The sequence below is a fragment of the Rhinopithecus roxellana genome, chromosome 13 (genome assembly GCF_007565055.1).
Source record: "Rhinopithecus roxellana isolate Shanxi Qingling chromosome 13, ASM756505v1, whole genome shotgun sequence".
In the NCBI taxonomy this organism is placed as follows: domain Eukaryota; kingdom Metazoa; phylum Chordata; class Mammalia; order Primates; family Cercopithecidae; genus Rhinopithecus; species Rhinopithecus roxellana.
This window is the reverse complement of record NC_044561.1, coordinates 17,018,511-17,031,982: the sequence shown is the minus strand read 5'-3', so window position 1 is coordinate 17,031,982 and position 13,472 is coordinate 17,018,511. Positions and strand designations below refer to the sequence as shown.

The 13,472-nt window shown below is 47.1% G+C and overlaps 1 protein-coding gene across 2 annotated transcripts in view; it reads right to left on the bottom strand.

Moving 5' to 3' along the window:
- Positions 1 to 13,472, bottom strand: part of SYN3 (synapsin III) — a 547,449-nt gene that overhangs the window by 82,315 nt on the left and 451,662 nt on the right. For both annotated transcript variants that reach the window (XM_030915417.1, XM_030915416.1), the window contains exon 7: positions 3,578 to 3,640. In XM_030915417.1, coding sequence (XP_030771277.1) covers positions 3,578 to 3,640 — 63 coding nt within the window. The remainder of the gene's footprint in view (positions 1 to 3,577; positions 3,641 to 13,472) is intronic.

Below are 13,472 nucleotides of genomic sequence, written 5' to 3'. Positions count from 1 at the left end.
TGAACATGACATCATTTGCTTCGTCAACTTGGTCTAGACTGCTCCTGCAAGCTTTCTCATTCCAAACATAAGGAGAAAAGTCCTTTTCCCCGGATCTCAGCAGTTTTGCAAACCTCAGTTTATTCTGGTCTGTGTCATTTTTTTTTAATCCTTGGAGTGCCCCCTCCTTTCCATGTTTCGGGAGGCCCTTCTGGACCTGAGTTTCTCATCTCTTTAAGTATTTCCTTCTTTTTATGTCATTTGGGGATTATTTTAAGCTTTAGGCACAGAGTTTAATTCTTGGGAATGCTTTGACTTTACCAGAGCTGTCCAAGATGGTGGCAGTGGGTGGAGAGAAAGATACAGGTCAGAGAAACATTAACAAGGGGCAATTGACAAGACTTGGAGACCATTTGGACATGGAGGAGGGGGAGATGACTCCCAGATTTCTGTTTTGAGGCAACCAAATGACTGGTGGTTCCTGCTGCAGAGATGGAGGTCACAGGAGGAAGCAGAGGAGGAGGAGGAGGGGAAGGAGGGAGGTGAGGGTGTCTGGGAAGATGCTGAGCCTGGTCTGGGATGTTTAGAGTCTGAGGTTTCCATGGGAGATAAAATAGAGACATAGAGGAGATAACTGGATATAAGAGCTTCGTGCTCTGGGAAGGAAAAAGGCAACTTGGGAGTCTGTTGGCATGCAGATGGCAGCTGAAGCTGAGATAGTTGACAAGAGCACTCAGGGATGGTGTGCAGATGGAATAGCCATGGTTAGGGATGATGCAAGAAGAAAAGTTCTTGAAGGAGATGAAGAAGGAGTGGCCAGAGACAGAAAGGAGGAAAGCCAGAAAAGGAGCATGCACCAGAGGCCACTATAAAGACAGTTTGGGACAGAGGGATGGCCAGCCACATTAAATGATAGAGAGAGGGAGATTCCAATAAGGACAGAAAAGTGCCCACTGAATTAGCAACAGAGGATCACTGGAGACCACTGACAGGACAGCTTTAGTGGAGTGAAGGGGGCTGGAGCCATATGCAGAGGTGGAAGAGGGAGTGGGAGGTGAGGGAATTGGGGGGCAGACATAGGATGAGGGCTAAAGAGGGGTTCATTCGTTCATCCACCCAAGCAAGAAGTAGGACAGGGGGGCTCCTGCGTACCGGGTGCCACTCAGGGCCCTGGGATGCAGCAGTGGAAAAACAGGCAGAACTTCCTGCCCTCAAGTTGTGTACTTTCTAGAGAGATATATTCTGAAGGGAGGACTCTTTTTAAAGGTAGTTATTAGAATTATCGTTTGACTGATGAGGGAAACAGGAGAAGTTAGATGGTAACTCGCTCAAGTTTATGCAGATGTCCAAGCTGTGGGCCATGCCCTGACCTGCCGGATCCATTCCCTTTTTTTTTTTTTTTCCCTTTTTTTTTTTTTTTTTTTTTGAGATGGAGTTTCACTCTTGTTGCCCAGGCTGGAGTGCAATGAATGGCATAATCTCGGCTCACCGCAACCTCCGCCTCTCGGGTTCGAGAGATTCTCCTGCTGCAGCTTCCCGAGTAGCTGGGATTACACGCATGTGCCACCATGCCCGGCTAATTTTTGTATTTTTAGTAGAGTCAGGGTTTTTCCATGTTGGTCAGGCTGGTCTCTAACTCCCGACATCAGGTGATCCGCCGTCTTTGGCCTCCCGAAGTTCTGGGATTACAGGCGTGAGCCACCATGCCCGGCTGACCCATTCCTTTTTAGACTGCCTGAAGGGAATGGAGTTTAGGCATACAGAAGGCATAGCAGGGTGGGGACGACTGTAGGTGTGAGGTGAAGAATGATTCATGTCTGGGTGGCCCTACTCAAAGCAAGATGTCTACTTGGCCCCACATTGTTTAGCTCCAGCTGTACTTTATCTAGGATCCACTGTGTTAGGCATTGTGTCTGGGCTCAAGTCCCCTCCAATGTGAGTGGCAGGTACTGAGATCCACATGTTCCCACTTGCTTCTGAGCCAGAGGCTTGAGAGGCAAACTGTGGGAGACCCAGTGCCCCCTTTCCTATGGGACTCTGATGCATATGGTTTGACTGGGGCTAAACCATCTCCACATCCCATTGTTGAGGCCAAGCACACTGATCCAAACAAGGTTCCATGGGATTAGATACAGAGGTGCTGGACAAAAAGAGGGTCTTTATCCTTTAGAGATGGTGAGCTTAGGGACCAGGTTGGGTGGCTCACAGCCATTTAGACTATCTGAAGAAAATGCCAAGTAGAGACGAACAGAGCCAAGAGACAAAGAGGGAGATCAGGCTCTATTTCATTTGAACTCCTGGATCCAGCTCTGCTCGAATCTACCAAGAACTATCTCAGACATCCTAATATCTTGAACGTTTTGGCACTTGCAACTGAAACAGTCTGACCAATACAGTTTGTCAGGATGTTATGTGTGACTGTGTGAAATATAGTATATTATTGACTTTTGCACTTAACTGACTCTGGTGGCTTCTTCCATGGAGCCAGATGTGTTTGTCATTTTCTAGGTGTCAGTCCTACAGTGATTGATATGGTTTGGATTTGGGTCCCCACGCAAATCTCATGTCAAATTATAATCCCCATTGTTGGAAGAGGGGCCTGTTGGGAGGTGATTAGATCATGGGGGCGGATTTTCCCCTTGCTGTTCTTGTAACAGTGAGTTCTCATGAGATCTGGTTGTTCAAAAGTGTGTAGCACTTTTAAACAGTGTATAACTGGGTGTGGTAGCTCAGGCCTGTAATCCCAACACTTTGGGAGGCCATGACGGGTGGATCACTTGAGGTCAGGAGTTTGAGACCAACCTGGCCAACATGATGAAACCCAGTCTCTACTAAAAATACAAAAATTAGCCAGGTGTGGTGGCATGCACCTGTAGTCCCAGCTACTCGGGAGGCTGAGGCATGAGAATCACTTTAACCTGGGAGGTGGAGGTGGCAGTGAGGCGAGATCAAGCTACTGTACTCCAGCCTAGGTGACAGAGTGAGGCTCTGTCTCAAAAACAAAATAAAATGTGTAGCACCTCCCCCTTCTCTCTCTTTCTCCTGCTCCAGCTGTGTAAGACAGGCCTGCTTCTCTTTTGCCTTCTGCCACAATTGTAAGTTTCCTGAGGCCTCCCCAGCCATGCTTCCTGTACAGCCTGTGGAACCATGAGCCAATTAAACCTCTTTTCTTTAAAATTACCCAGTTTCAGGTATTTCTTTATAGCAGTGTGAGAACGGACTAATACAGTAATAAAGAGGTAAGACATGGGCTTACAACAAGGCTGTGGAGATGACGGCAACAACCCCCCACAAAAGAATTACAGTCAATAAAACGCTCTACATCCCTTTCTCTTCAGTCACAATCACAGAGAATGATTAGTTAGCAATTCCAGGTAGGGTTTGGCAAGGATGGACCGAACTGGAGAGATGTTCTGTGCACCAGGAGCTCCGAGGAAGGTGGGCTGGGAGGGGAGGGAGATGTACCGTGGATTCTTTTTAACAATCTGTTCTGGGTGCCTGTGCTAAGGGGTTGATGGGGGACAGAGGGAGAGAGGAACAGGTAGTCTGGGGAATCTCTAGCTGTGTCCACTGTGAGTAGAAGGGTTGTTTCTCATACCTTTCCCATTCCAGCGTGGGCATGTCCCAGCTTGACCACCACCGGGAAGTGTGGGGCTGTGACCTGAAAGAGACAAGAAGAAGTCACTCTTAGCATCTCAGAGCATTGCCACCAAGGCTCTGGGCGCTATTTGTTCCATAGAAATATCCATTCATCTGATATGGTCAGGAATCCGCACAAGAATGCTTTGACAGATGGTCACCCTGCCATGGCCCAGACACTCTCAGTGTCAGTGCTTTTGGCTTCCAAAGGAAGCTCTGAGCTCTTAAGACCAGCTTGTCTGGGGCACCCACCAAGCTGCAGACAATGGAGTAGGACAAACCGACTGGTTTCCAATTTTGGCTTTACCGCTATGCAACTTCAGGCAAGTCACTGCACTGACCCGTGCCTCTGTTTCCTCATTTGTTAAATGAAGATCACAATCATAGTATCCCATGGGGTTGCTGGGAAGATTGAGTTATTACATGTGTGGCACTCAGTGAATGGCAGCTTAATGATTCCTAGCATAGTCCTGTCTTACATTATTATTATTTTTTTTTTTTTGAGATGAAGTGTTGCTCTTGTTGCCCAGGCTGGAGTGCAATGGCGGTATCTCGGCTCACTGCAACCTCCGCCTCCAGGGTACAAGCGATTCTCCTGCCTCAGCCTCCCAAGTAACTTGGATTACAGGCACCTGCCACCATGCCCGGCTAATTTTTGTATTTTTAGCAGAGATGGGGTTTCACCATGTTGGCCAGGCTGGTCTCGAACTCCTGACCTCAAGTGTTTCGCCCGCCTTGGCCTCCCAAAGTGCTGGGATTACAGGCGTGAGCCACTGCACCAGGCCCATTATTCTTTCAAATAACACTTCAACCACCTGAAAACTTTCATTACTTCCCCTAAGCCTCCCCAGGCCACCATACGAGGCTGCTTAACCATAGTGGCCATGCCTGCCTCTGGCACAAGCATTTATTGACTGCACCATGTAGGCTCCGTGCTGAGCAACTTCTCTGTGTCACATCCCTTAGGGAGCCACACTTGAGGACAGCATCCTTGCCTGGTGGGTTCCCTGCTGCACCCCCAGCTCCTAGAACACGGCCTGATCCAAGGAAGGTGCTCGGTACTGGATCTGTCCTTCAATCAGGCCTCTTAGCAAGACGTAGGAGGCGTGCACGCTTCTCCCTCCGACACAAGTGAGACAGTTGGGCTGGGAGGATTGTGTACTTCCCACAGCCACCATCACTTAACCAGGGAGCCAGGAAGCCAGGACTCAGGTCTGAGCTTTGCTTTCCCCCTTTCATGTTGTTCGTACATTTTTTGAGAGTGTTTTCTCAGTTTCTAGAAGTACATTTTGCATTGCTTGAGGCCAAAGGTTATCCCTCCCAGTTATGTACTAATAACATCACTTCCTTCCAAGTGGACCATTCCTAGCCGGGGCCATCCTGACCCCCTCTCCTTGGCTGTCCGTGGACAGCACTGTCTGTCCTCTTACACTGTGGGCACCGAAGGAACCCAGCCTTGTCCTCTTGATGTCTCCTGCCTGGTCTGTCCTGTAGTAGCTGCTGAGCCTCTGCAGAAGGCCACCCGTGCATCACGAAGCCATTCTGTAGCCTTCATCTCATTTTACCCCCACACTGGCCTCAAGAGGCAACCACGGAAAGTATTTTAATCACCATTTTACAGATAAGAAAATCGAGACTCAAGTCAGTTGCTGGGAAGGGGTGGAGCTGGGACTTGAACTTGGGTCTGTCAGACTCCCAGCTTGGTGTGAACAGTTCCCTTTTAAAGTCTAGCACTAGAGAGGCCTGCAGTAGACTTTAAATGATTTTTTTTTTTTTTTTTTTTTGAGACAGAGTCTCACTCTGTCACCCAGGCTGAAGTGCAGTGGCACGATCTTGGCCCACTGCAATCTCTGCCTCCTGGGTTCAAGCAATTCTCCTGCCTCAGCCTCCCGATTAGTAGGAATTACAGGCATGTGCCACCACGCCTGACTAATTTTTGTATTTTTAGTAGAGACAGGGTTTCACCATGTTGGTCAGGCTGATCTTGAACTCCTGACCTCAGGTGATCCGCCTGCCTCACCCTCCCAAAGTGCTGGGATTCCAGCCCCAGAAGCGCCTGTGCCCGGCCATAATTTTTTTTTTCTTGATTTCAGGCTAAAACTTACCATACCCTGGTGTCTGTGGTGAATACATACATGTTAAAAAAAGCAGCAACATTTGATTTTGATTCCAAAAGCAATAAGTACTCACTATAAAAACTTTGGAAAATAGTCCCAGCTACTCAGGAGGCTGAGGCAGGAGAATGGCACGAACCCGGGAAGCGGAGCTTGCAGTGAGCCGAGATCGCGCCACTGCACTCCAGCCTGGGAGAGAGAGTGAGACTCTGTCTCAAAAAAAAAAAAAAAAAAAAAAAAAAAAACTTTGGAAAATAAGATAAGATTAATTGAAAGAACCTCATTAATTACCTTATTGATTGATATAGACATCAATTACCTTAAGTATAAAGAAGTCAATAAAAATCATCCTCAGACTTCTAACAGTTTTGGTTTATTATCTGCTGCTCTTTAAAAAAAAATCTATATTTAAGTTTCCCTTGATTTGTTCTGTTTTTACAAAATTGGGAGTATAGTGGATATCCAATCTTGTTTCCTGCTCTTTCCACTTAATATTATGTGATGAGAATACTCCTGGTGGTTATAACTTGTTAACTTAATAATAATTATGAAATATTTCACATATGGCAAAAGCCTTAAACAGCAATACTATGGACATCAGCTTGCTTAAGAAATAAAACATTGCCTAGACAGTTGAAGCCCCTGATTTACTTCTTTATTTTGAGACAGAGTCTTGCTCTGTCGCCCATGCTGGAGTGCAGTGGCGTGATCTCGGCTCACTGCAAGCTCCGCCTCCTGGGTTCATGCCATTCTTCTGCCTCAGCCTCCCGAGTAGCTGGGACTACAGGTGTCCGTCACCATGCCTAGCTAATTTTTTGTATTTTTAGTAGAGACACAATTTCACCCTGTTAGCCAGGATGGTCTCAATCTCCTGACCTTGTGATCCACCCGCCTCGGCCTCCCAAAGTGCTGGGATTACAGGCGTGAGCCACTGCGCCTGGCCACCCTGATGTACTTCTTTCTGATCACACTCTCATACCTCCCATCCCAGAGGTATCCATTATATAAATTCCATGTTTATTATTTTCTTGCATTTATTTGTAATTCTACTAGTACATATGATTCCCAAGCAATATATATTAGACAATTTTAAACTTTCTATAAGGTTGGGTGCAGTGGTGCATGCCTGTAATGCCAGCACATTGGGAGGCTGAGGTGGGAGGATTACTTGAGACAAAGAGTTCAAGACCAGTCTGGGCAACATAGTGAGACTCCCATCTCTACAAAAAATAAAAAAAAATTAGCTAAGCATTACGGTACACACTTGTAGTCCCAGCTACTAGGGAAGCTGAGACAGGAGAATGACTTGAGCCCAGAAGTTGGAGGCTGCAGTGAGCTATGACTGTGCCACTGCACTCCAGCCTGGGTGACAGAGTGAGACCCTGTCTCAAAAACAAACAAACAAACAAAAAAACCAACTCACAAACCTTTATACAAGTAGTATAAGAAATACTCTTGGCCGGGCGTGGTGGCTCATGCCTGTAATCCCAGCACTTTGGGAGGCTGAGGCAGGCAGATCACGAGGTCAGGAGTTCGAGACCATCCTGGCTAACACGGTGGAACCTCATCTCTACTAAAAGTACAAAACATTAGCCGGGTGTGGTGACAGGCGTCTGTAGTCCCAGCTACTAGGGAGGCTGAGGCAGCAGAATGGTGTGAACCCGGCAGGCGGAGCTTGCATTGAGCTGAGATCTGAGATCGCACCACTGCACTCCAGCCTGGGCAACAGAGCGAGACCTCGTCTCAAAAAAAAAAAAAAAAAGAAAGAAAGAAAGAAATACTCTTATACAACTTTTTTTGTGCACATAATGTTTGTAAGATTCATGTACCTTGATATGTATAACTCTGATTCATCTTCATTGCTGCATAGTATTCCATTTCATGATTACATCACCACTTTCCATTTCTCGCTGATGAACATTTAGGTGGTTTCTATTTTTCCAGTTATAAACAATATTACTACAAATATTCTTTTTTTTTTTTTCACCAAAGGACTTTTGTTACCTGGCTGAATCATCACACCCAGCCAACCTATGCAGACCTTAGGCACCTCCAGCAGTCCAGGGACTGCCTGGATCACTAAGGGAGCTTCACTTTCATCTCATTTTAACGTGGAGTTTGAGGTGAGGGGAAATGGGTTTTCTCTCTCTTCCCTTTTGTCGCCTCAAGTCTGATCATACGCTACCTTGGTGAGAACTGGAAAGGGCACGGTTGCGGGAGTGCCAGCAGCTCTGCCATTTACTCCCTGTTTCATCTCAGATTAGATATTTAACCTCTCTGAGCCTCAGTTTTCTAATCTGCAAAATGGGGATGATCACGTCTAACTCACAGGACTTTTTGGGCAAGCAGAAATAAGGAATGTAACACTGCTTAGCACCAAATGGTGCTGAAACCTAAAGTGTAAAGTAGAAGTGAGGGGAGGAAGGAATTGACTCTGGCTTTGTGGGGGTCAGGGGAGAGGTAAAGGAAGACTAGATGATTAAGGAAGGAGAGAGAAGGCTCTGGCCTGGCAGCATCTGCTGACAACGGAGGGAATGAAATGAAATCAAACAAAGGAAAACCAGGAGATCACACCAGAGCACAGAGTCAAAGGGTGACAATAGGTTGGCGCTTTCAATGTGAAAGAACCTGATCAATTACCTTATGGAACCCTCATGTTACGGTGTTGTGGTCGGTAAAATTCTAGGAATCGCCTCGAAGATAACACCCTGTGACCACTGGTGCCTGTGAGTGTGATGAGACTGTCATATCCTGTTATGTTATATGGCACAGGAGACCTTAAAATAAGGATGGGCCTCATCTGATCACACGAGCCTTTGAAAGCAAATAACTTTCTCAGGCCGGTGGCAGAAGAGGAAGTCAGAGCGGTTGAAATCATGTAAAAGACTCAGTATACCATTGCTGCTTTGAGATGAATGGGGACCATGTGTTTAGGCGTGTGGACAGTCTACAGGAGATGAAGGTGGCCCCTGGCTGAGAGCCAGTAGGAAAATGGGGACCTCACACCCATGGTCACAAAAAACGGAATCCTTCCAGTAATAAGAATGACCTTGGAGGAGAATCGAGCTCCAGAGGAGAATGCATCCTGATTTCAGCCTTGTGGGAGCCTGAGCAGAAAACCCCGTTGTACCATCCGGACTTCCGACCTACAGGACTGTGAGATAATAAGGCGGGAGGGGGAGGGGAGCGGTTCTTTTAATCTGCTAAGTTTGCAGTGATTTATTAGGGCAGCAATAGAAAACAAATACACGTCTTGATAGAAACCAAAGCCCAAAGAGGGACGAGATTGTTTTTCAAGGCACACGAAGGCAGAACCAGAAGTCAAGTTTATGTGTCTTGACCCTCCGTCAAGCACTCTCTCTATTAAGGCACACTTTTCTGGGAATCACATGCATATCTGAGGTGTAATAAATGCTTCCCCCCCCATGATAGTGGTCAATAAAATGATATCAAATCAATTATGTGGGCACAACTGAATGAGAACTATGTGACTTGTTCTGTGTCTTGTGCTGGTTGGGGCACACCGAAGGTTGAGACAAGATTTCTGCCCTCAAAGGGTTTACTATCTGCTTGGACCCATGGGCTGTACAATGAAAGACCAGAGTGAGGCAGCATGACAGGAAAGCGTGGGGTAGGTTGCGGTCATGTGCAAGTCTCCAGAGCAGAGGTCCCAACATTTTTGGCACCAGGGACCAGTGTGTCCCCATGCCCGGTTAATTTTTGTATTTTCAGTAGAGACAGGGTTTCACCATGTTGGCCAAGCTGGTCTCGAACTCCTGACCTCAAGTAATCCTCCCGCCTCAATCTAGAAAAATCTAAGAATGTTTAAGTAAGATATTTCACAGAAAACATTTCAGAATTCATCCAAAGCAATGGATTTTCCTGATACTAGGGGAAAATTTCCTTTGCCATTTTTTACTTTGACTTGTTGGAAACAGCATTCTTTTTAGAACCACATATGGGCCGGCGAGACTCCGGGCTAGTGCTGCGGACACAGAAGAGGTAATTTGGGGCCAGATTATTGGGGGCCTTTGAAACTAAAGAGGGGAGTTCAGGTTGCTTGGATGGACAGTGGGGAAGCAGGATAGTTCTGGAACCAGGGAGTGACCTGCCAGCTATGGGCAGGATGGATTTGTGCTAGGGGTGACTGAAGGGCCAGGGGTCAGTTTGGAATTGATTGTAAAGACACTAAATACCACCGGTTGCGCTTGGACTGGGAAGAGATGGTAGAGGGAGTGGGAGCACTCCCGGAGCTTTTCTTTTCTTTTTTTGTGATACTGCTTTATTGAAATAATAGTATTAAAATGACCATAGAAATTCAAGACAAAAATTGTCTACAATCTCATCATTTAACCAAATCAGTGTTTGTATTGGTCCACGTTATCTTGTAATTTTTATAGGTCCAATAAAACCCCCAGGATATTTTATAACAATATTCAAGGTAAAATTTTGCATCTATCTTCTCACTTAATATTATTCCATAAGTGTTTTCTTATTTTTGCTACAGATATTTTTATTTTCTTTTATCTTCCCCCACTCCCCTTCTCCGGACCAGGTAACTAATCTCACCTCCCCAGTGTGGCTGGGATGTAGTCCTCCCCATCTCTCACCACGTGCAATCTTTGCAAACATGTATGCACGGATATGGCTGAGGCTGTCTATATTTTTGAAAATAGTTCTTATCTCTTAACATCACACCATATACACCCCTCCTACCATGTCAATAAAGATAGTCCTATCCCGATAGATTTTGTTTTTGTTTTTGTCTCGTTTGTTTGTTTTTTGAGACAGAGTCTCGATCTGTCACCAGGCTGGAAGTGCAGTGGTGTGATCTCAGCTCACTGCAACCTCCAACTCCCTGGTTCAAGCGATTCTCCTGCCTCAGCCTCCTGAGTGGCTGAGATTACAGGCACCCACCACCATGCCAAGGTAATTTTTTTTGCATTTTTAGTAGAGATGGGGTTTCACCATGTTGGCCAGGATGGTCTTGATCTCCTGACCTTGTGATCTGCTTGCCTCGGCCTCCCAAAGTGCTGGGATTACAGGCGTGAGCCACCATGCCTGGCCAATCCTGATAGTTTTAAGAATAGCTGTACCATCTACACATGTACACATGCACTGGTTTCCTATTAATAGACATTTGTGTTATTCATTCTCTCTCTCTCTCTCTCTCTCTGCTACTATAAACAAGAGCTCATTAAATGTTTTTGTACACATGTCCTTATGAGCTAGTGTTTTAATTCCTCCAGGCCAGGCCAGGAGATTTTTAAAGGTAGAACAAGTAGAATTTGCAGACATTCTTTTTTTTTTTTTTTTTTTTTTTTTTGACGGAGTCTCACTCTGTCGCCCAGGCTGCGGTTTCTAAAGTCAGTTGTTAGAGCTCAAGAAATGAAAGTGGATGCCACGGCATTGCGTACGGGGTGAATCACCCACCATATTACCTCCAGGCTAAAATGACTATATTTATTGTCATGTAAGGGCCAGGAATGGGACCAGGCACTTTATGGATGGTAGCATCCTTTCCCTCCCCCATGTTATACGAAAGAAAACACAGTGCTGGCCGGACGCGGTGGCTCACGCCTGTAATTCCAGCAGTTTGGGAGGCCGAGGCGGGCGATCACAAGGTCAGGAGATCAAGACCATCCTGGTTAACACGGTGAAACCTCGTCTCTGCTAAAAATACAAAAAAATAAAAAAACAGCCGGGCGTGGTGGCGGGCGCCTGTAGTTCCAGCTACTCAGGAGGCTGAGGCAGGAGAATGGCGTGAACCCGGGAGGCAGAGCTTGCAGTGAGCCAAGATTGCGCCACTGCACTCCAGCCTGGGCGACAAAGCAAGACTTGAAAGAAAGAAAGAGAGAGAGAGAGAAAGGGAGAAAGGGAGAAAGGGAGAAAGGGAGAAAGGAAGAAAACACAGCCCTTTGCCTGAAGTCAGACAGTGAAGATGGTGCTGCTGCCCTGCTGTCCTCCTGCCACCCCCCACTTCCCAAGCTGTTCAAATGGGTGTCGAAGGCCATTCCCACTTCTACCCCTTTGCAACATGCCAGCCCCTCCCCAAACACAGACAGGTCACAGAGGACAAAAAACATCTTGCCGGCTATTTTCTCTCTTCCCTTCCCAACAATAGCTTTATTTAGTTCCCCTGGGGATGCCGAGGTCTGCATCAGCCTCTCACAGGCTCCCTGTCCCGCTCACATGCCCTGGGCAGCCCAGAGTGAAGCACTGCCCAGTGGCGTAAGAGGCCTGACATCCTGTCAGAAGGGCAGACGATTTTGGAAAACAGAGATCCCACCCAGATAAGGGCTTTATTCAAAAGAACCACAATAAGTGGGGGTAGCCCAGTGCCCATGCTGGGTGTTCCCTTGGGACGATAGAGACGGGAGTGGAAACCCAGGGCAGCCTTGTCACAGCCGCATCCTCAAGCCACAGAGTCAGAGAACCAGGACTTTGGAGTGACCCGTGCAGCCTCCCACCAAAGGAGGCAACTCCTCCTATGTTCTTGACTCGAGATTTACATAGGCAGAGTCTGGTCCTATGCAAGTGATGGGAAAATCAAGATCGAGAAGAATCTGGAGGAGGAAATTAAGGACTGAGGTCTGGGAAGACTTCCAGGAGGACCTGGCCTCCATTTCCTGCCTCCAAGGCTCTGTCTGATCCAGCTCTCCCCCATGCCTTCTGTTTCATCTCCTGTGTCTCCCTCCTCTTCCTCAGCCCAACTCCTACCTCCCAGTTACGTTCCAGCCCACTGGACTTTCAGTTCTTTACTGAATGTGCCGCACTCCCTCCGGCCACAGTCTTTGCATATGCTGTTCCCCTTTTCCCTGAGAGACCCTTCCTCACAGTCTTTTCTAGGCCAGTCTCGTCTCATACTCATGTCTCCATTGAAATTCTGTCGCCCTCCCTGGCCACTGGTCTCCAGTAGGTGCTTCCTGTTATCTTCTCTATCTCACTCTGAGAGTTCTCTTTTCCTAGCTCTAGACACCATTTAGAATTATACGTTCATCTTTTTTTCAACTGTCTTGTTTCTCCACTCCCCGTAGGTGATCTGAGGACAGGAACCTTTGCTGTTTTGTTTACCACTGCATCTCTCGACTCTCCACAAGGCCCAGCACACAGTAAGCGTGTTTGTTGAATGGCTGTTAGACAAAGTCTTCCATGACACGTGGGAAAAGTCATATGCAAACAGGCAGAGTCAGGAGGAATGTGGGGGCAAAGAGTGGGTAAGGTTGATACGAGTGGAAGGTTTGTTCGGGATGCAGCTGGAATTAGGGTGGACAGATCAGGAATGGCAAGCTTGTGAGGTGCCTGGCACCAGAGGTAGGAGTTTGAACTGTGTTTCATGGATATCAGGCAACCGTCGAGGGTTTGGATGCAGTGGGGTAGACACCTGTAGAGCAGGCTTTAGGAAGAGTTCTCGGGAGGCTGCAGAAACAACAGCTCGTATCTCTTGAGCCCTTAGTGTGTGCCAGGCATGGGGCTAAGCACTTTACATATATCGCCCCACGTAAGCCTCTTGACACTTCTTCTATGAGGTAGCTCCTATCTTTATTCCATTTTACATATATGGAAATAAAGGCAAAGAGAGGTGAAGTTTATGGCCTAAGATCACTCAGCAAGAAAGTGGAGGAGCTAGGATTCAGCCAGACCCGCCTGCCCCTGCTCCCTCCCGCATGATACCTCCTTTGGACTACTATGATCATCTAGCACTTCCCCTGCACCCAGAACTGGAGCACGTGGGTGGAG